General features: G+C 34.3%; 4 protein-coding genes across 7 annotated transcripts; all 4 read left to right on the forward strand.

Annotated features, from left to right (window-relative positions):
* LOC109709767 (cytochrome c oxidase assembly factor 5) lies at positions 4,617-7,688 on the forward strand. Its single transcript, XM_020232085.1, has 3 exons — positions 4,617-4,740; positions 6,170-6,274; positions 7,389-7,688. Exons 1-3 carry the CDS (start codon positions 4,672-4,674, stop codon positions 7,428-7,430), a joined length of 216 nt encoding a protein of 71 aa, XP_020087674.1. The 5' UTR covers positions 4,617-4,671; the 3' UTR covers positions 7,431-7,688.
* LOC109709766 lies at positions 7,831-10,927 on the forward strand. 3 transcript variants are annotated; one of them, XM_020232084.1, is made up of 5 exons: positions 7,831-8,596; positions 8,664-8,757; positions 9,530-9,584; positions 9,671-9,910; positions 10,302-10,927. In XM_020232084.1, exons 1-5 carry the CDS (start codon positions 8,440-8,442, stop codon positions 10,767-10,769), a joined length of 1,014 nt encoding a protein of 337 aa, XP_020087673.1. In that variant the 5' UTR covers positions 7,831-8,439; the 3' UTR covers positions 10,770-10,927. The 3 variants fall into 3 exon arrangements, with proteins under 3 accessions (XP_020087673.1, XP_020087672.1, XP_020087671.1); XM_020232083.1 differs by having other exon boundaries at positions 9,530-9,910; positions 10,302-10,926; XM_020232082.1 differs by having other exon boundaries at positions 8,687-8,757; positions 9,530-9,910; positions 10,302-10,926.
* LOC109710869 lies at positions 12,135-16,601 on the forward strand. Its single transcript, XM_020233658.1, has 3 exons — positions 12,135-12,281; positions 13,760-14,691; positions 16,319-16,601. The coding sequence occupies exons 2-3, from the start codon at positions 13,762-13,764 to the stop codon at positions 16,322-16,324; spliced, it is 936 nt and encodes a 311-aa protein (XP_020089247.1). The 5' UTR covers positions 12,135-12,281; positions 13,760-13,761; the 3' UTR covers positions 16,325-16,601.
* LOC109709919 (ARGOS-like protein) lies at positions 19,696-21,368 on the forward strand. Of its 2 annotated transcripts, none has more exons than XR_002216236.1 (2): positions 19,696-19,937; positions 20,400-20,437. XR_002216236.1 is itself a non-coding variant. In XM_020232297.1 (2 exons), exons 1-2 carry the CDS (start codon positions 20,148-20,150, stop codon positions 20,839-20,841), a joined length of 453 nt encoding a protein of 150 aa, XP_020087886.1. In that variant the 5' UTR covers positions 20,034-20,147; the 3' UTR covers positions 20,842-21,368. The 2 variants fall into 2 exon arrangements, 1 of the variants encoding a protein (XP_020087886.1); XM_020232297.1 differs by lacking the exon at positions 19,696-19,937 and adding an exon at positions 20,034-20,158 and having other exon boundaries at positions 20,400-21,368.

Here is a 22,177-nt window from a genome sequence, read left to right on the forward strand (position 1 = left end):
AGATTATCAAAGATAAAAGCAATGGTTGAGGTTCCCTACACGAAAATGCAACAACAAATTTTATATTATTTAATCTCATGCAGTTTAATAAGTTGGGAATTGTAAGCATCAACTATTCAATTAAAAATACAAAAGTATTATTATTTTGGCCACCTCAATAATTTTTATGTGGGCGTCATACTTAATGTTTGAATTAGTCAATATCCTTTATCTTTGATTTAGCAAACACATATTCCATTGCCGTGTCTAACTAAATTTCTTTTTGCCACCTAACCCAATAATTAGATATTTATTAAATTCCCCACAAGTCAAAAGGAAAAAGAGAAAGGTGTCGTATCATGGTTTTGTAACTTTTGTCGTCACACTCCGCTTACTCTTTCTGCAACAGTTATTTTAGGAGGGAACGTTACAGGCAATAATATGCATATTCTTGTTGATAAAATACTTATTTACATCGAGTATGAAAATGATAAAATCTATTCGCCTGAAACATCTTAATATGCCTACAAGTAAAATTTAGAATGATTCAATGTAACTAGGGATGTCAATGGATATGGATATCCAAAATATTATCAGAATCCGAAACCGAACCAGACAGGTTTACTCAAACTAAACGGATGTGGATTCGGTTATGGGTATAAAAGATAAAAATCCAACGAATATGCATATGGGTATGGATTTTGTATATTCACCCAACCTGAACCTGAAACTGAACCCGAATAAATTATATAATATTTTAATATCTAGAGATTGTATTCAATATTTAAAGAATGTATTGTTGTCTTTAACTATTTGAATTTGTGCTTTTCTTATCCAGATATTGATATTGTTTAACATGAATATTTTAATATTGTATTTGATTGAGTTTTGAAAATTTTGATTTCACTATAATATGTTTTGAAATATGATAAAAAGAAATGATTATTTCGGGTTGGGGTTTTCGGATTCGGGTTCAGGTTTCAGGTTTTTGGTCGGATTTGGATATGAGTATGGATTTTTAAAACCGGCCGGGTTCGGGTCGGGGTTCGGATTTTAATTTAATTTTTGGGTTCGGGTTCGGTTTTCCAAAAACCCTACCCAAATCCGACCCGTTGACATCCCTAAATATAACACCCCAATAATGCTATATCGGGTGGGAAACTGATTCTGATTAGAATATATAAGACTTACATGCTAGTAATAATAACTGGACTTAAGCATTTTAGACCGGTGGTTTGGATCTATCGAGTTATTGTTGCTAGCGGATCGGATCATTACATTCAACGAAGCCTCTTATAACGTTTCACTTGAGTTGCATGTTAATAGATTAAGCATATATAACAAAAACTATAGAGAATTTTTTAAAATATTATAAATTGGTGAAACGAACGATACTTCTAGAGTCAAGGGCTTATCTAGTTGAAATTTTGTAGCAAAATTTTTCCACAAAGGTTAGTTAGCATGTAGAAAGAAAGCACAATAGTTGTTATTAAGAATAAGTATATCTGCTGTGCTTTCGAAAGTATGAAGACTATCATATTTGTAAATTATTTTTTATGACAAGACATGATATCTAATTTGACGATCAGTTTTGTTAGGTATGATCTATACTATTAGAGCTATTTAGAAGAATAGAACTTGTGTGCTATTAGAAGCGCGGAGGCCTCCGTGTTCCTAAACCGGTCGTTTTCGATGACTAAACGTTCGAATCGACGATTAGCTCCGTTAGACTTGATTTAGCTTATTTGAAGTATCTAGAAAATAAATTTTAAGATTTTTCGATATAATTCACATATTAATCGAAAGGGTTCAAAGTCAATAATTTTCAATGATTAATATGTGCCGTTTACATGTTTAACGATGTGGAAGTATTTAAATCAGATAAAATTTTAATAGAAAATTTTTTATATTATCTACGATATAATCAATATTTCTAATAAAAAATTTTAGTGCTACATCATAAATTTTTGTAAGATTTTTATTTTTAGCAGTCTATTTTTACTACTTTCGATTACTAGGTAAATGATATTGAAAAATACAAAATTTATTTTCTAAATACTTCAAATACGCTAGATCAAATCTCGCGGAGCTGATTGTCGATTCGAAAGTTCCATCATCAAAAATGAATTAGGAGTACGAAAGCCACCGTACTCCTTATAGCACACTAGTCCTACTATTTAGAAACCAACTTTAAAAATTTTTCAACTTTATTTGTTAAATGATCAAAAGGTTTCAAAAATAACTATTTTAATGACATATATGCTACATATATAAGTTCAACTGTATAAAACAATCTAAATTAGATAAAATTTTAATAAAAATTTTTGCTTACCATATAGAAAAAGATCAATACTTTCGATTTGAAATTTAAATCTTTTATCATTGTTTTTATTAACTTTTTATTTTTAGCCATCCGTTTTGAGGTTACTTATAGACAAACAAAATAAAAAAAAAATTATGAAATTTAATTTTTAGATAGTTTTAATTTCTGTAGATCATGTCTAACAGAATCGATCGCTGAATCAGATGTTCCATCATTGTAAACAATTTACAAGTATAACGATTTATGTATTTTCAAAAATATAGTATCCTAGCTCATTAATAATTATTATCACTATATCTTTACCCTAATATTTAAAGTGTCCAATTAGGTCAAAAAAGAAATCCACCCACTTGCTAAGATAAGTTAGTTATTATATAGAGCTCATGTGTGCAATTATAAAGTTAATAAAGGCTACTAATAGAGATATCAAATGCTAGTAAAGTCAACAAAATATGGAATTTTTAAACTAGTTTTAATGTGATCCTAATTAATCCTTTCCTTCAAATAAACCTAATCTTTTAGATGATCTCATGTTTCCTTGAAGCTGCCACATATACATGAGGGACATTTGTTTGTTGATATTTAAAATAATAATTGGCTAATATTTTATGTTTTTTTTTTTTTATTTAAGGAATCTTAGATAAGCTTTGTCTACATATGATCCATTTTGCAATTGATTCTAAAATAATGAAAGAGAAAAATGTTTAGCAACGTCACAAACGCTACCCACTAGGGATGTCAAAGGGTCAGGCTAAATCCGAACCCGAAAATCAAATTAAGACCCATACCTGCATCCGAACCCGTCGGATTTTAAAAATCCATACCTATATCCGTACCCGACCAAAAATCCGAAACTCGAATCCGGACCCGGATCCGGCGAGTTTTAAAAATTCATACCGTTGAATGAAAATCTAAAGAATAAAAATTATTAAATATTTTATATATTATATAAATAAATAAAAATAAAGTATGTATATATATAATTTATTCGGGTTCGGGTCGGGTTCGGGTTCGGGTCAGGTAAATACAAAATCTATATCCGTATCCATATCCGTCGGATTTTTATTTTCTATACCCATAACCAAATCCATATCCGTTTAGCTCGAGTAAACCCGCCACGTTCGTGTTCGGGTTCAGATAATATTTCGGATATCCATACCCATTGGCATCCCTACTACCCACTCATAAAATGCGTGGAAAATATTTAGGCATGTTATCACAGCAGCTGATCCTCGACGTATGATTGCTAAAAAAATTTCAATACTATTCAATCACTCTTTCACCTTGAGTATTATAGCAGTAAGAAATTTCCAGCTTAAATGATAATGCTAGTGTCGAGTACAATTAACGTAAAGTATTTGAAACTTGATCTCTTGAGTCAAAAGAATTGTTAGAGTATTTCATGATTCATACTGTTAAATATAATACAAAATGTTAAAGGAGAATGCATTTAATTCATACTATTATAGTATAAAAATTTTCTTTCCTAATTTATAGGCGTCATGGACACTGACATGGAACACGATACGACTCAGACACCGCGACACGACAACTTTCAGAAAATTAGAATATAGACACGACATGAACACCACTAATAAAATATAATATTATTAATATAATAATATATCTTTATTATATATTAAAATATTAATTTTGATAAAATATTATTATATTTCTCATACGAGAAAAATTTTCATTAATAATTTATATATTTTAAGAAAAAAATTATCCACCACACATAATTTATTTATATTGTCAAAAAAATATATATACATTCATAAAAAAGCTAAAATATTTATTATTTTACATTATATATGCAAAGAAAAAATAAAATAAAAAGTTGTATGCACTATGGATCGGCATTAAAAGCACGGCCAAAAAATGTTCACATCCTACACGTGTCCGACACGAACACGCGAGGCTTATAAAAGTGTCCGTGATACGTAGCCTAACTTTGACTTTTTGCTTTTTTTTGTTTTTACAAGTTAAAAAAAGAGGAATTGTGCTTTAAAATTTTATAAGATTATATGTAAGACAAACGACCAAATTGGTTGTGTAGTTAGAAATTTTAGTTGACGAGAGTAGTTCTTTAAACTATTTTAAAAAATATAGGGGGGTCTAATTATCAAAATTGAAAGATCAAGAGCCTGCTTGCACAACAACGAAAAGTCAGGGGGCCCTGTGCATTTTTCTGTCCCGTACGTATATACCTTTTGGGCCGGGTCGGGTTGAGTTAACCCGCCCCACGAAAACAGGTCCGGCCCGAATCGGCTCACCTCTGTGATTTGGTCGGGTCGAACCCTAAACCCCACAACGAGGCCTCTCTCTCTCTCTCTCTCTCTCCCTTCTTTCTCTCTCTAGAGGCGAAGATGTCGAAGTCGTGTAAGGGGCTCGCCATGGAGCTCGTGAAGTGCCTCAGCGAGACCGATTGCGTTAAGGTCTCCAATCCTAATCCCCCAATCTCAACAACATCCTCCTCATCTGATTTCCCCCTTTAACTGTGTTTTTACTTTCTTTTTTTCTGTTTTTTAAGTATATATATGTGATCTGGGGAACCCGCATTTGGATTTGATTACCCGCAAATTTTCGCGATTTTTCGCTTTTTTTTCTCGATTTTTTTTTTTCCTTTGCTGGGTTACAGGGGATTTAGGGTAATTAGATCTTGACCAATGTGAGTAGCTTGATTAGGTTGTAAAATTCTATGTATTTTAATTCGGGATTTTTTAAGAAACAATAAATGTAGGAATCGGAATGCTTAGAATTCTATGAACAATGTATTAGGGCATTCTTTTGTCTCGATTTATAGGTAATTAGGTATTTGAAGGTGATAGAGGCCATTTTAGAACCCTAGGAAAATGATTTATGTTTCCCTCACCTTAGCATCTCTCCTTTAGCAATTCCTTGTATCAACTTACCAAGTTTCTTTGAATAATAACAAAGTGTCTGCAAATTGATTTACCTTGAATGTTGCATTGATTGATTTTTACACGAAACGGTGCTTCAAAATTGAACGGCTCATTCGGATGGGAAATGGAGCAATTTTTCTGGAATATTGTGTAATTTGTCGAATGTTTGGAACTATCAAGCCAACGAATCACTAGATAAATCATTGAGAAATAGTTAAACCCATAGAGTTTGAGTTAGAAACGCCTCTGTGTCCGTTCGTGCACGATTATCTGCATATTATAACTAAACTTTGTTGCAAGATGTTGAATTTGGAGAAGAACTGAGAGTTACCAGAAAACTCAGGAGTTGATAATGAGGGTGAAGAAAAATTGTCGATCGAATTTGTAAACTTGCTGCCATGAACTTGTAGTCAAGCAAGTGATTCAAATTGAATTCCTTGATAAGTTTATTTGTTTCTTGTTAACAACATCATCATTTATAGTTCTTGTGAATTATATCCTGTTTATTCTTTTGAAGTAAAATATACGAAGGCATTTTAATTGAAATTGTTTCATCCATGGATGAATTCGAGGCAGAATGGAAAATACCTCTACGCCTTCCTCTCTGTCTATTATTGCAATTTTAAGTGGCACAATTTTAACCTCATGTTTTACTCTCATCTCAAGTATGCCCAAAATTGGGGATGACTGCTGCATCTGGATGCAAAACTTGATGAAAATGGGTTGGCAGATGATATTAGTAATGAAAATGCATTTTGGATGATTGTTGCGTTTGATTTGGCAAGATACAGGGAATAGTGCATGTGTTATCTGTACTCTAGCCTATTCGCTTCAAGAGTGTAAAGCTTACATGTCATTTGTATTTCTTGACTTGTTGAATTACTTTTGATTATTACTTATTTTGTTGAATTACTTTTGATTATTACTTATTTTGAAACTTATACTGTAAGTGGATATTCAGGTTGAGAAGAGATCGTATAGGGAATGTGCAGGAGAGAAGGTACCTACCATTTCTAGTGAGTGTGTCGGCCTGAGGGAAACATATTTTAACTGCAAGAGAGGCCAGGTATGTTTTACCATGCCCTTGTAACTTCTTCAAATGGTTCAACAATTTAATATTCATTTTATGCAAATGTAACCATCACAAGAATCTTTTCACTTCTTTGTCACGATTTGTAATAATCGGTTTTTCTATTTTGTCTGCATATAATAGTTAGATTCCTCTTATGTCTGGAAGTTAACATGTTGATAATGTTTTTAATTCCATTCACTACAAGTTGCTTCACTTGCTCGAAGGCTTTAGCCCCCACCCCTCTGCATATGCCCTGAGAGGGTGGTGGGAAGCACATCCAAAAGCTTGTGAAATTAAACCATGATTGGCTATCTTGTCAGTATCTAGAAAATCGACAACGATACACAAAATATATTTTACCACAACTAATATGCTGGATACTAGTCGAGTTTAAAGTATAGAGATAGTGAGTGTTTCAAGGCTTCAAGCTCTGATGTTAACTTAATCTTGCTAGTTGTCACCCCAACCTTTTTTAAGTGTTCAAAAGGAAAAAAAAACAAAAGAAAGAAAAAAGAAAAATTGCAGGCATGTTAGTGGTGAGAGAGTGGTGGAATAATTGGCCTTTTCGGGTGGAAACATGTTAGATGGATTCGAGGGAAAAGGGAATAAACTGCTTACACCAAGCAAGTTTGTATGTGAATCCCTTTAGTTTGTAGTTTGTGTGTTCGATGGATCTGTTTTCAATGGTGTGAATCTATTTGGTTTTTGGGTTCTTATCTGCTTGGTAATGGATCTGTTCTTAATAGATCTGCTGTATCAACATGACTCGAGTAATTTAGCATACTTTTTTTTTTTGAGTGGGCACATTCTCGCTCATCCGAGCCCAATTAAAATTAGATTCCACGAAGGCATGCTTGAAGTGATTGCGATGAACACATTGAAGTTCCATCAACTCTCATAAGTAGAAGCTTGCAGACTATGACTGGATCACTAACCAGCATGAACTTAATTGTTTCAGTCAATCAGCTTTAGCTATCTACATTACCATCCATAAATTTACATGCGGAAAGAAAAAACAATTCACGACAGAGTTGACCAGCACAGCATGTGTTTTTTGCCCCTTATCTACTTATCATGTTAATAATTGGCGATTTGTTTCGTGCTACAGGTCGATATGCGAGCCCGAATACGAGGAAATAAGGGGTACTGAAATGGATCTCGACTTAGAGAACACTATATGTGACATATGTTGGTAGCTGGTAAACCTTTTCTTTGGATCTTTGTACTCTGTTGAAGAAATTTTGGCCACAGTTGTGATTGTTGAATTAAATAGCTGTTTCTGTGACTACGATTTGGTCCTTTTTTCCTTTTCTTTTGTAACTCTTCTTTTGGGATAAAGGGCCACACAGCTGGATATTCAATGCAGTTTTTCTTTGTAAAAATGTGTATTTTCAATATTTGATTAGAACTTGATGAGAACTAAATAATTGAAAATGCTGATTGGAACAAATCTATTCTCGAAACATTTTTTTTTCAGGTTAAAACATTTTGAACTATACTCCTGAACTCTCTATTTTTATCTTTTTTTTTGGCTGATCTTGGATTGGCATATGATATGGTTTGTTTGAATAATTATGATCAGTTAATTTGGGTTTTTTCATATGTTCAACAATGATTTATGAGGCTAGATGAATTATCTGATCGATAAAAGCTTATTACAGGGATGTCAATGGATTGGATTCGGGATCGTTTTTGCGAAAACTTAAACCAAAACTGAAATCGAAGCTAAGATTCGAAATTGAACTGAAATCGAATGGTTTTAGTAATCTGTTGCCAGATTTGATCAAAATTCACATCCCAAACCAAACAGAAATCTAGAATCCAAACATGCAATATTTTTTATTTATACATTAAATTAGGTCATATTTAATGATTATAAATAAATTATCAATTCAAGCCCAGAAGAATAATAATAATTTTATATATGTATAAGCATTGAAAATCAGTTTTAATTCGAGTTTGGTTGCGAGTTGGTTACGATTTTTGAGTTTTGTTTGAGTACGCGTATTTTAGCTTAGATTTTGATAAAAACGATTTTTTTAAAAAAATTTAAATAGGAAAATAGTAAGAAATTTATTAGCTTAATTCCCCGCTGTAGTCGTCTCCACAACCCTAAAAAAAAATTTGAATTCCTCCACTCCCAACGGTCACCTACCTCCATGGCCTCTTTCCCTGCGCCCCACCTCCATCGCCTCCTCCCAAATCTCAACGCTGACCTTCTCCTCCTCCCATGGCGCTCGAAGGCCCCTCGCCTCTCTCCCTCTCCCTATCCCGGTTGCTCCGCAACCCTCGCCTCTTCCCGCGCTTCAATTCGAGGTAAATTTTCTAGGGTTCTCCATTCGTTCCCCCCCTCCTCTAATTCCCTTCGATTCGCTTTGATAAGGTGCGAAGCTTGGTTCGATTCAGCTTCTTCCACGAATGGGCGGGCACCCACTTTCGATTCGGAGGCGGCGACGGAGCAACCGCGTTCTGGATTGGTAGGGCTTTCTCATTTGGTTTCCGAATTTGGGGCCCTTCGATCGTTGATATTTGGTTTGGGAGAATTGGTTGTTGTTGGTTTGGTTTTTGATCTGTAGCTTGGGAGCTCAAATTAGGTTTTTGCAGATAATGTGTTTGATGAAATGCCAAACCCAAATGATTAACATGGTGAGGGTGAAAGGTGAAAAACCTAGCTTGATTAAGCGTTGCATGAACTTATTGGAAGGGGAAAATACTTTAGACCCCCCCAAACATTATTGTTATTACAGATTGCTATGGAAATTCGCAAAAAAATTAAAACGAACTACACAAACTTTGTACTTTTGTGCAGTTTTTCTTAACAATCTTCGATCACATGAATGCCAGATGATTCATATACCCTAATAATTATCTGAGCATTTAGAAGAAGAGTGGTATTTGACTTATTTGAATTTCACGTAATAGAATATTCTGAAGGAAAATTGGTAAAAGTGGTTGGTCGAGACAATTCCAAATTTTACATGACACCTATTGCGTGTGGTTATTATATCTTAGCAGGAAACAATCATGTCGGTATAATATTCCATCGAGTAACATAATATTCCATAAAACATGTTACAAATACTACTAAATTAGGTCGTAAAATAAAAAACTCAAAATTTAAGTGTTCATTTCAAAAGCATCGTAGGGTTAGGTAGTAAAATCAAAATTTTAAAGTTAAAGTTATCTGTTTTAAAATATGCTGTAGTTCAGGGGAGCTCCGTACATTTATACATTTCGAAACTATTGCAGGAAATATTGGGAGTTGCCGATCTACAAACAGGGCATGATGAAACTGCGCTTCCAAGTATTGCCTCCCAAGACGCCACTTCCACAAAATTTAGATGGAGCGGAAACATGTCAAAGTTCCTCATTGATTTTCTCGTAAAGCAGGAAATAATCGGCGCGGGAGTCGAAAAGCCGTTCGATAAAAGCACTCTATTAGCTGCCGCAAAAGCAGTATCTGAGAAATTCAGAACAAGTTGTGATGTAGCCAAGGTAGAGAATCGGCTGAAGAGTTTTATAACCAAATGGACCAAAGTAGAGAAGCTAAAACACTTAAATGGAGCTTCCTGGGATCCTATTACGAAGATTATCAGCCTGAGAGGAGACCATTACAGAGATTATGTTAAAGTAAGCAACACTTATTTATATTTGTACTTAAAATGTACAAAACCAACCCGAACTATAGCCTGTTCTGGGATGAGTATCCAACCTTTTAGAATTTCTGATTTTACTATCTAACCTTTCTGCTATATATATTTTAACTGAAGTGAAGTGACATAAATCAGATGATGTAACTCTAAACAAATTCATTAAACCAAATGGACGCCAAATTTTATTGAGAGCCATCAGATCGAACAAATTGAAAGGTTAGGTAGGCATCAAAATATTTGAAGGTTGGTTAGTCGTTGCAAAATCGGTCGTGGTTCACATATGTTCTTTACTGTTGTACCTTATATATACACCACTGCGACACATTTTAGAATTAGAACTCGAGTTAACTTGTGCTATCACATTGAAGGTTCATCCGAAGGATGCTACACTACTTAATAGGCCTATCAAGAACTACAATGAGCTGGCTATTCTTTTTACTGATGATATAAATACGGAGGAAATCGGGACTAAAGAAGAGACTGTCGGAGGTCACTGCGAACGACAACCACCAACTTCTACGCCCGGCTCATCGTCCGCTCCATCAAGTAGGGGAAGATCTTCGAGGTTTACAAGGCACGAAGAGGCCAATGTGGTGGATGTAAAGAACTTAGTTGTGAAGATAGGGGAGCTTATAGATGCTATAAAGGATTTAAAGCCTAGAGACTTTGGTGAGGAATTGTGGAATGCTATATCGGCGTGTGATTACAATGAGCGCATGTCGGTCGTAGCGTTTGAGTATTTCCTGAAGAACGAGATTGAGGGGAAGGTTTTTCTGGTGCGGCATCCGGAAATGCGCAGGGAGTGGCTGGCGAAGTTCTTCTCCAGCCTTTTGTGATGCTCTTGTATTTGTGTTTGTTCCTCATTTTTACTTTGCTTCCTTCCCTGTTCATTTCGTGGTTCCAGGTTGAGCCTTTTGTACAATTTCTTGAGTTTTTGTTTGACCCTAAATGTGATTTTGCATAGGAATTTCTCTTTCAATCTTATTGTCAAAAAATGAGTTCAAACTTCAAAGATTATATAGAAAATTATCAAAATTACAAAAAAAAAAATTCCGTGTACTTTAGCTCCTGTCTCAATTATCCGCCTTGTGTTAAAAAGAAAAAATTGCATCAATTTCATCTTTGCACCTTACCATTATATCCAATAGGTTTAATAATTTGGAATGATGGTTGAATTTGGTTATAATACTTCAATGAAATTATATGGCACAAGACTCGACTTGGTCGGGCATGGCCGGCACGGGAAGGTTGGGTGAGACGAATTAAGTGAGCCCGCTTCGCTAAAAGCGTAGTGTTTTGGTGATCATTTTATCCTCACCGGCCATGCCCGATCAAGTCGAGTCTTGTGCCCTTCGCTTGTAGTCCAACTTTTCGTTATCAATAAAATACTTGGATCTCTTTACGTGCTTTCTTTCAATTCTCGGTCGTTGCCAATTTGCGAAGTTGTGCCTCGGGACGGTTTTGCTTGGCTGACTCGTTTTGTGCAGGTGACAGACGAGCGCCGCGTGGGCTTTTCGACAAAAAGTCATTAGACCCGTGACAAGTGATACTTCAAAAGTTGAACTCGACATTTATTATTAGAATAAAAGGGTTTAGAATTTACTCTTATATTATATTATTCAAAAAATTGATTACTCTAAAATATATTTAATAATTAAATGTTATTAAATATTTAATGTACACTATCAAATTTAAAACCCATCCCCACAGTAAACTTTAGGCAAATTGGACGTTAGGTAAAATTTACTTTTGTAATATTTTGCCAGACCTAGTCAAATAAATGTGCAATAATTTTGTAGGGCTTTTTTTTTTTTTTTTTTGCATTTAGCTCTTTAAAATTTTCTTTTATAAATGATCTCAGTAAATTTAAATTTATATATATGGTACTTTTTTTACTATGCAAGCATGGTGATTCAATCATTATATTTATATCTACATATAAATCCTTTATTTTTAACTTAGGATTATAAAAAATATAAAAAAGAACATGATAATTTAATAAATACGATGATTGATTCATTCTCTTCAATATAAAAATACCATTTAGATGCTTGTGCGGTGAGAAGGTGACTATTTTATATAAATATAAATTTGTTAGGACCAATTTATGAAAAAAAGTTTTGAGAAGGCTATATGCAAAAAAATAAGTACTATTTTGTAATATTCTGCAGAGCGGCAATTTGCGGTCCCGTCACCGCACGGTAATGATATTGCCGAGTCCATCTATTCTCTCTCCATTTCTCTCTCTCTCTCTCTCTCTCTCTACTGCGACCGACTCCGCTCACGTATCTCTCTCTCTCTCTCTCTCTCATCGATCGCTTCTGAATCGATCCCTCTTTTCTCTCGAGGTATTGTTCTCAGATCCTCTTCTTCCACTTCCTCTCGTCCGATTTCGCCGATCACGTAATGGTTGTTTGTTTGTTTGTTTTTTTTTTGATCATTCATGTTTTAAATTCATCTTGTTTGTGAATTTCTAACCCCTAAAAACCCCAGTTTCTGATAATGTATGCCCTTTCTGTTTGACCTACTTGCTTAGATCTTGGCTGATCGCCGCTTGGTTTGCTGGATCTGTTGCTTTTTTGATCGTTATTACTAGCTTGGGTGGATAAATCATCTTGTTTTGATGTTACTTTGTTGAGATTCTAGGGTGCCTTTTGTATTTATTGCCAATGTTGTTGTAATGTGTTGCATTATCAGTTGAGATAGATCTTTTACTAAGAAATTTATTGATCTGGAGGGGATCTTATGATCAAGTTGTGCTCTGGTCTCTGAGGAATTTGTGACTTGGGTGTTGGTGCTCTGAGATCTTTAGTTCACGAGTTATTAAGTGTCTATCTTACTAAGTAATGTCTGATACATTATTGTTTACCTTGAAGGATCATGTGTTACTAAGTTGCAACGAAGGTCAATTTATGACTAGGGGCCTGATTTGTTGTGCTCTAGCCTCTAGATTGTAGCGGTGTTTGATGATGTGTTGTTGAGTAATGCTCGTAGGAGAAGCACGATGTTGAAATCTTCTTAATAGCTTCTCTGTATTAGAAGTTTCAAATTAAAGCATTTACTTTTGGGCCCCAGAATTATATTCCTACTTTCCACCATAGCAGAAGATTTTGGCTTTTTGTTGCTCAGATGAAGCAAGAAGTAGAAGCCGGGCCAGAGATGCTCTTACTCTGCTTCTTCTTGCAATTTTCTTTTTTCTTTTTTTTTTTTTTTCCTTCAGGCAGCTTTGTTTTTATTGCATTTTGTCGAAGATAATGCATAAATAAACAACTATAGTAATCTTTTAGTGTTTATATTTTCTGACTAACTTCTTCCACAGCTAATTCATGATGCTTATGTTAGTTTCTTTTGAACGCAGCTTTTCTTCATCTAGATTGATCTATCTGCAAGTCTATTTTACATATTTCTTATTTTATATTTCAAAGAAAAAATTATCTCTGTTTCTCGGTATTGTTCGTTTGTTGATCTAACTCTGATCGACATGTTAACAATTCTTTACTTAAGCATTTGCTTGTATGCATGTATCATTCGTAAGGAGGAAAAAAAAAGGTTCTTGCTTTGAAAAATCTTCTAAGACATCTTGATATGGTTGGATATCATAGTTTCCACATGTCCTTGTAATGCATTAATTTACTTTAGCACTATTTTTTCTTGCAGCCAGGCTTTGTACATTATATGCTTGTATGTTTAATGAATCATGATCATTTAATTAGGTGTGTGATTCTAAGATGGAAATATGCTAGTGCAATGATTTTTTCTTGAAATTTTTGTGTTTTATCATTTACATGCATTTTTGTATGCTAACACCTGCAATCATTATCGCAAGGAATGGCATCTTCCTCTGACAAATCAGAAGTAGCGGAAAAGAAAGCGGGAAAGGAGGAAGAAGGCAAGCACGAGGGAGGATTCATCGAGAAGGTGAAGGATTTTATTCATGACATTGGCGAGAAGATCGAGGAGGCCATTGGATTTGGAAAGCCGACTGCTGATGTTACTGGGGTCCACTTTCCCCACATCAATCTGGAGAAGGCAGAGATTGTTGTCGATGTTTTGATCACAAACCCTAATCCCGTCCCTATCCCACTTGTCGACATAGACTACTTAATAGAAAGTGATGGACGAAAGCTTGTATCTGGTTTGATTCCTGATGCAGGAACGATACATGCTCATGGTTCTGAGACCGTCAAGATTCCCGTAGTGTTAATCTATGATGACATCAAGAGCACGTATCATGATATCAAGCCCGGAAGCATAATCCCTTACAAAATTAGGGTTGCTCTTATCGTTGATGTGCCCATTTTTGGAAGGCTCACTTTGCCTTTGGAGAAGACCGGTGAAATCCCTGTGCCTTACAAGCCAGATGTTGACGTTAAAAAGATTAAGTTTAACAAATTCTCTTTTGAAGAGACAATTGCAACACTCCACGTGACATTAGAAAATAAGAATGACTTTGATCTCGGACTTAATGAGTTGGACTATGAAATTTGGCTAACTGATATAAGCATCGGATCTGCTGAGCTCACTGAATCTACAAAGATAGAGAAACACGGGATTACTCTGATGAAGATTCCGGTCTCTTTTAGGCCCAAGGACTTTGGATCTGCTCTTTGGGATATGATCAGGGGAAGGGGTACTGGTTATACTATTAAAGGAAATGTTGATGTGGACACACCTTTTGGACGAATGAAATTACCCATCAGCAAAGAGGGTGGGACTACCCGTCTTAAGAAAGAGGATGATGACGACGACGACGATGAGGTACGCTAGCTTATTTCCCTGTGAATTCCTGGCTTTTACTTCTCATGTATACATCTGAAATTTGTTTTTCTGGAGTAGTTGAATTACAGTTTGATTTTTACTCTTTGTTTTGTGGAAGTGCATAGCTAAGATTCTATGTATCTTGGATTTAGAAATGTATTTTTAATACTAGGTTCAGCTCAACTCAATTTATAAATAAATTTAATCAGCTTGAACTTCAACTAAATTCAACTTGACCTTTATCTTTAGAATACATTTCATGATTCCTTGACCAAGTTTTGCATTAGCGCTCAACCTAGTTCTCCTTCAATATTTATTTTGCAATTGAGCTTCGGACTGGACTTATGATGTTTCCTATTTCCTGCAATGCATTGTGTTTAAAGGGTCCATATTGAACAGGTGCTGGCCATAGAAGAAAATGAAATGAACTGTTGTAGGTTGTCTATATATATATATATATAGGCTAAGGCTACTATACTCTTATGAGGATAGAGCCCTTCATACTCATAAGTTATTTTCAATGATGAGTATTCCGAATCGACGATCCACTCCGTTAAATATGATTTCGAAATATATATATATATCTATATATATATATATATATATATATATAGAGAGAGAGAGAGAGAGAGAGAGAGAGAGAGGAGCTGGAATGCTATCGATAGCAAACGGGCTCCGTTGCCACCCATTTGTTTTCAATGATGGAACCTCCAAATCGACGATCGGCACCATTGAATATGATCTATACCACTTGAAATGTTTAGAAATCAAATTTCATATATTTTCGATATTGTTCTCTTATCCATCGAGTGGAAACAAAAATGAACNCAAAAATTCAATTGATTTGGATATCTTTACGCCGTTAAACGAGAAAACGCCTCATATCGACCATTAAAATTACAAATTTTGAAACCCTTTGATCATTAGGCAAATGATGTCAAAAAGATTTGAAATTTGATTTCTAAACACTTCAAGTGGTATAGATCATGTTCAACGGTGCCGATCGTTGATTTGAAGGCTCTATCATCGAAAACAAATGGGTGGCAACGGAGCCCGTTTGCTATCGATAGTATTCTAGCTCAACTATATATATATATATATATATATATATATATATGATGATCTTCTGTAGATTCTTTCTCATTTTGTTCCTTCTGTCCTTCCAAAACAGCAATTAATTTTTATGACCCAGAAGCACACACAATAATGGTCAGCAGAGATCGGCGAGTAGCATAATCAATCTAACAAGTGATCTTTTTACGTAGGACCGATCATAGTTCCCGATTCTCTGTTCTTTCTTTCGGTGGGAACTGTTATCACCAGTTCTCTATGGGCCTAGGGGAGAACTTTTTTTTTTTTTCTTTTTTAACAGTAAAAGAAAATCCTTTCATTTCCAATATTCCACAAGAAGAGAAGGAAGAAAACCAGAATTCTGTTGAATTTCCAGTATTCAGTTTCACGAAATTTTCGTTCTTTGCATGGATATTTTGAAACTATGAACTAATGGATATTGTGCTCCAAATATAAACTCGGTTGCGCCTTCGCATATGTTATGATAACATTACAGATTACTTCTATCTGATCCTGATGGTTCACGGCTAATTATTTCTCTGGAATGTTTTCGCAGGACTAGATCCCGCGCCTCGATGCCCTACATATTCTTAATGAGTTAAAGAGAGCTTCATATATTATAAGCTTGGTAAGTCGCCTACCTAGTTTCTAATTTTCCTGTCTCTCAAACTTTTGCTCCAATGGACAATGTTTGTTATTATAAAACACTATGTAAAATATGCTGCTCTCTGTTACTATGTAAGACCCTTCTGGGGAGCTCATATTTTGGATTATGTTGTAACTGCTTCCGTTTTTCTTATGTGTTGAGGTATGATGATGTGTTTTTTTAGCCTTATCAAGCATTCTGAGGGTTTAGCTTTGGATCCAAATTATCCTATTTCACTTTGGTTCCCAACATTTTAGTTTTCGCATCTCGGTCCCTAATGTCTAGTAACTGTCCTGTACCATCTACTAATAAGAGTCTGGGATTCCGTTTCCAAAAAGCATCCACTTCCAATTGCTTCTAATTTTTCTCCTATAATGCTATAAAATTACAGTAGTAATCACCGTCAGCGAAGCATGTAGTTAGCAGTTTTGAATTCGAATTTTTCAGTCCTTTCAGAGTATATGAGCAGATGCTTTCTGCTGTTGTTTAGATCTCTTCTTTTTTTCTTTTTTTTTTGAGAAAAATGTAACATGCTATTAGCGTCGATTATTGAAAAAAATAATCTTTGCAACAAGTTTGAGGCAACTACTGAGGTTTAAAAAATTGTATTTAACTACTATAGGTTTAACATGTTTTTATTTTACTATTTTATGGTGAAAATACTTAAAAATAAATTAAAAATAAAATTACAAGATAGTTAATTATAATTTTTTCGAATTTATGATAAAAGTAAAAATGTAATAAATTACTAGGACCAAAATGAAGTTAACTATTCTTCTTCTTCTTTTTTTGCGTAATTTAATCTATTTGAAAATAAAGCACACTAGGTTTAGTTGGTCTATTCAGTTTATTTGCATCTTCTTGTTTATTTGTTTTGAAGCCAAATCAAAATCCAAATATACACTCAAAGTATAAATTTTCCACAATGAAACTGTGTGTGTGTGTGTGTGTGTGTGTGAGAGAGAGAGAGAGAGAGAGAGAGAGAGAGAGTATAATGCAATTGGTTGGTATTGGATTTGGGTTTAAAGTATGCGTTGTGTTGTAAACTAGGGATATTTTCTTATTTACTGTAAACAGTTATAAATTAATTAATGAGAAATAAAAGGGGTAGGCCAAATATTGCGGGATCATCATGAGAGGCACCACATGGATTGAGTGAGTATTCCTTTGCACGTTTCGCACATGTAACAAAATCAAATGCTTGATGCACCCCTCAAAAGTGTGGGCTCCCTAAAATTGTGTGGGTGGTTGGTTAATAAGTATAATCTAGCATATAAAAATAATCAAAAAGATTAGTCCAATGGTAGAAAACTCGATAGCATCAAGTGTTTGGTGCTATCGATACCATAGCAGCCAGACTCTTATTATATTATTTTTATATTAATAATTTTTATCGATATTTAGTCAACTAAATTAGATTCTAAAATTTTATTATAATAATTCAAAAACGTTGCCTCAGAAATTATAATAAATTAAAGGCTAAATTACAGAAAGTTCTTATGTCAATACTCGCTTTTTTCATTTTTCTTCCTTTATTTAAATATCTACACTTTGCCCCAAAAGAAATAAAAAATGTTTATTTCGGTCCCCGCCATCCGTGTTCCATTAGAATTCTGTCTATATTTTATTATTATATATTTTTATACCTAAAATACCTTTGAAATTCTCATCTCATATACGCCTCCTCTCTCCTCATTGACATTTTCGATCGCACTGCCTCGCCCTTCTCCACCACCCTTGCCCTAGCCTACCCCTCTATCCGCGCCTACACACACTCCCTCGCTCTCCTCGTCGCCCTTGCCCATCTCTCGGTCCACGCCTGAACCCTAAACCTTGAACTCATCCTGATCTCCTCCCTACCATTGCCGAAATGGAGGGGCGATGAGGGTGCAAGAGGAGCGGGGGAACAGGTAGTCAGAGCCGGAGTCGAGGGAGACGCGAAGGACGGAGGAGGAGAGGCTGTAGATGAGCAGAATTGGAAAAGAGACGAAAAGAGTGATGAACAATTTGGTTATTTTGCATTAGAGTTAACTCTGTATTCCTGTAAATATTTTTTATTTTAAAAAGACAAAATATAGATTTTTTATATGATAGAGAGAGAGAAACTAAAAAATCAAACTTTGATAAATTTTTTTTTTTGTAATTTAGCTCAGAATCAAAATATCACACAGTTGATAGTTTGAGGGCCAAAAGTGTAATTTACTTATGATTATTCTTTTCTCTCTCTCTTGTTAAGAAAAAAAGAGGAAAGAGAAGATGCTGTCAGTGTAGCAATCTGGCTACGTGGGCGGAAGCAGAAAATGACAGACTGTGACGCCTGAAGTGACGGGGAAGTCCAGGGGGCAGGAACCGAAAACACATACACTGGCTTCGGCCAAAGGCCCAAAGCTATTTGTGAGAATATAAAATACATATATTTTAAATAAAAATATATTTTTGAAAAGTTACTGAGTTTTACACTTACTATTAGATACTTCATAGATACTTCTAGATAATTCTTTACTTCCTATATACTTCTCTTAAAAAACCTATTAGTCGGATGCAATAGAAGTACAGAATAATTAAAACTATATATAATTAATAAAACAATAGTTATTATTGTATTTATTTTATTTGATTGGATGTAGTAGATCGTGTTACAATTAAAAACAATCTATTTAATTGCAGATAGTTGAGAAGTGTATTTTTAAAATTTTATTATTTTATTATGTATAGTAGTCTATTACTTGCAGCGTAGAAAAAAAAAATATATTTTTTATTTAAAAAGTAATTTGAGAGGTAAACTTATGTTTTATTTAAAGTTGCTCTCTTTAATTATTACAGTTAGAATTGCGACTAATTTAGATGTGGTTTCAATTTCTATAGTTTAACCTCCCAATGTTGAAATTTAACCATTAAACCAAACACTATATATATATATATATATATATATATATNAGAGAGAGAGAGAGAGAGAGAGAGAGAGAGGGGGGGGCAGCTATACTATCAGTAGCACAGAGGCTGTGATGCAGCTTTCAAATCAAAGATCGGATCTGTTAGACTTAATCTATACTATTAAAAATACTTAAAAATTAAATTGTATAATTTTTGGATATTATTTGGCTAGTGATCGATTCTGTTTCGTCAGACTTGATCGTATATAGAGTTATAATTATAGTACAGCTGTAACTATTTATAACCAAACAGCTCTTTTAACTCTCTCTCTATTTGTTTTAACAAATTTTAACCGCACTACAAATTTTAACAGTACCTACAAAAATTTGTTAGCTATAAATTTATAGTTACAGCTGCCATCCAAAAAAATAAAAAAAATTGTAGCCACATGCTTTGACCACCAAAACTAGGCCTAAAGCTTCATCCCTACCACTTTTCTCTCCTGTACTCTTTTTTCTATACTGTACAATCCCTTAAAAAAAGAAAATGGTGTGAGAGAGAGAGAGAGAGAGAGAGAGATTTAAGGGATAATCATCCAAAGAATGTTTAGAGGAGCCAAAATTTCCCATACAAGAAGTAGAAAGAGATAACCAAGGTACAAATTGATTTCCTTTTGATTGTTTACCCTTTTAATTTTGTGCTTCATATATATATATATATATATATATATATAAAACCTAAATTATATGGTTTGGTTATAAATACTCTTGTAGACCAAATATTATTTTGTAAATATGAAGCTTTAAAACCTTCCAATCATGTTGTAGATTAAATGACATTAATTACTGCATAACAGTGATATGCCATGTTAACTAGGTAGTGATGATATTTTTTTTGCCTATGTTTATGCATAATTTAATTCCTTTTTCTCCTCTAAATCTTGGTTCAAAAACATTGGTTTGCTTAATATTTATATACACTACAAGTCTACAATTTCTGGTTAATATTGCATTTTCATCTGCATATATTCCTCATCTTTTACATGATATGAATATGATGTTCTCCTGGGTTAATTGCAAGAACTATAATTGGAAAATCTTCTACTGTTGGCATGCAGGTTCAAATCTGAGAATCACTTTTCTCCAAGATTGAAACAAAAAAGCAGTTATTATGAAATGAATTTTGGAACATTGAGCTCTGTACTGAGATTTATTGAAGAACTTCTCATTTGTGCACTCAAAGCTCACACTGGTGGTGTCATGGAAAGAAGATTAAGGAGAAGTGCTTCTGCTGCAAGATTATACATGGACTACAACAAGCCCTATCTACAAGTAAGCAGCAAGCAGCAAAGAGCCTTCCCCACAAGCTATTTCCGCGTCGAATCGGTTCCGGTACTTCTCTTCCTCACAGCTTCCCTGCTGCTGCTTCCATTGGTTCTGCCCCCATTGCCCCCTCCACCTTTCTTATTACTGCTGCTTCCTATGGGAATGCTTCTTCTGCTCATGATCTTGGCATTTATGCCCTCCGATGTTCGCGAAGTCGCTTCTTCCTACTTGTAATGAGTATAGTAAATTTTGGATTGAGATATATATAGAGAGAGAGAGTCTGGCTACTAAACTCTTCTGTGTATAGATCCTTTTGTATTCATAAGTTTTCGGCCGTTAGATGTACCGTTTTGACCATTTTCATCCATTGGATGATGCTATTCAACTAACCACCCCTCAACTCTAGAGGGCCATTATTATTCTAACCGCACATTTCTTTATCCAACGGCCAAAAATTGATGAGTACAAAAGAATCTATACTCATAAGAATATAGTAGTCCTAGACTATATATATATATATATATATATATATATATATATATATTGTGAAATGTTTCTGTTTTGTACATAGGAATACTTGTTATGCTTATGTTCTTGGCATTTATGCCCTCCGAATGTTCGCGAAGCCGCTTCCTCCTACTTGTAAAGAGATTAGTAAATTTTGGATTGAGGCATATATTGTGTGAAATGGTCCTGTTTTGCTGTACTAAATGAATGGATATGCCAAATTTTCCTATTATTAATCGAGTTTTTTGTGCAAATTTTGTTCTTGTATGTAGTGTTGAAATCTGTGGTTTGTTATGATTATATATGTTGTCGACTCTTATTTATTTTAGCGAGGATTGGAGAGTATATATTGATGAATTGTCGCATTTTGTTGGGACTATTTATGATGAGAATAGGAAGTATGAAAAAGTTTCAGATAAAAGCGAGTTCGACGAACTTGGCTGCTTTATTGAGATCATTTCAATAAATTGGTGGATAATCTCATATGATTTTTAATGTACCATTATGTAGGAGTCTCTCTGGTGTTAATAAATACATACAAGTTAAAATATGTGGATTTTTTTTGAGAGAAAGTTAAAATATGTGGATTATTGTCGCGTTTCACATGTTTGTCGAGTAAATTAGGAACTCATCGGTCTAAGTTGTTAGCATTTTACATTATTTGTTGAGAATGTCATATTTATGGCTTCTGAGAGGTGAAACCTATTTGAACCACTGAAGCAGGAAATGATCAAATTTAACTATTCAAAGCTTTGTAAGTTACCAATTATGCTTTGGCTAATATCATGATCAAATATTTTTAGTGTTTATGGGTGATTTCTGAATCTCGCGCACGCGAACCAACGGTTCAATTTGTATTAACATATATGACTATTTTGGTTGCCAAAAACTTGTATTGACATTTTTTTTTTTTGTTGAAAAAAAGGTTGTAAATAAGTTTTGCTATTTGTAATTTGCTATTATGATGAGATTGGATTAAGGAAACTTCAAGTACTTGGTTGGTGTTTCCTGCTTTGTAAGTTGGAGAGATGAATCCTTCTTGTTGCTTATTTCAACCTACAAG

This window comes from Ananas comosus, linkage group 5 (assembly GCF_001540865.1).
Source record: "Ananas comosus cultivar F153 linkage group 5, ASM154086v1, whole genome shotgun sequence".
NCBI classification, from domain to species: domain Eukaryota; kingdom Viridiplantae; phylum Streptophyta; class Magnoliopsida; order Poales; family Bromeliaceae; genus Ananas; species Ananas comosus.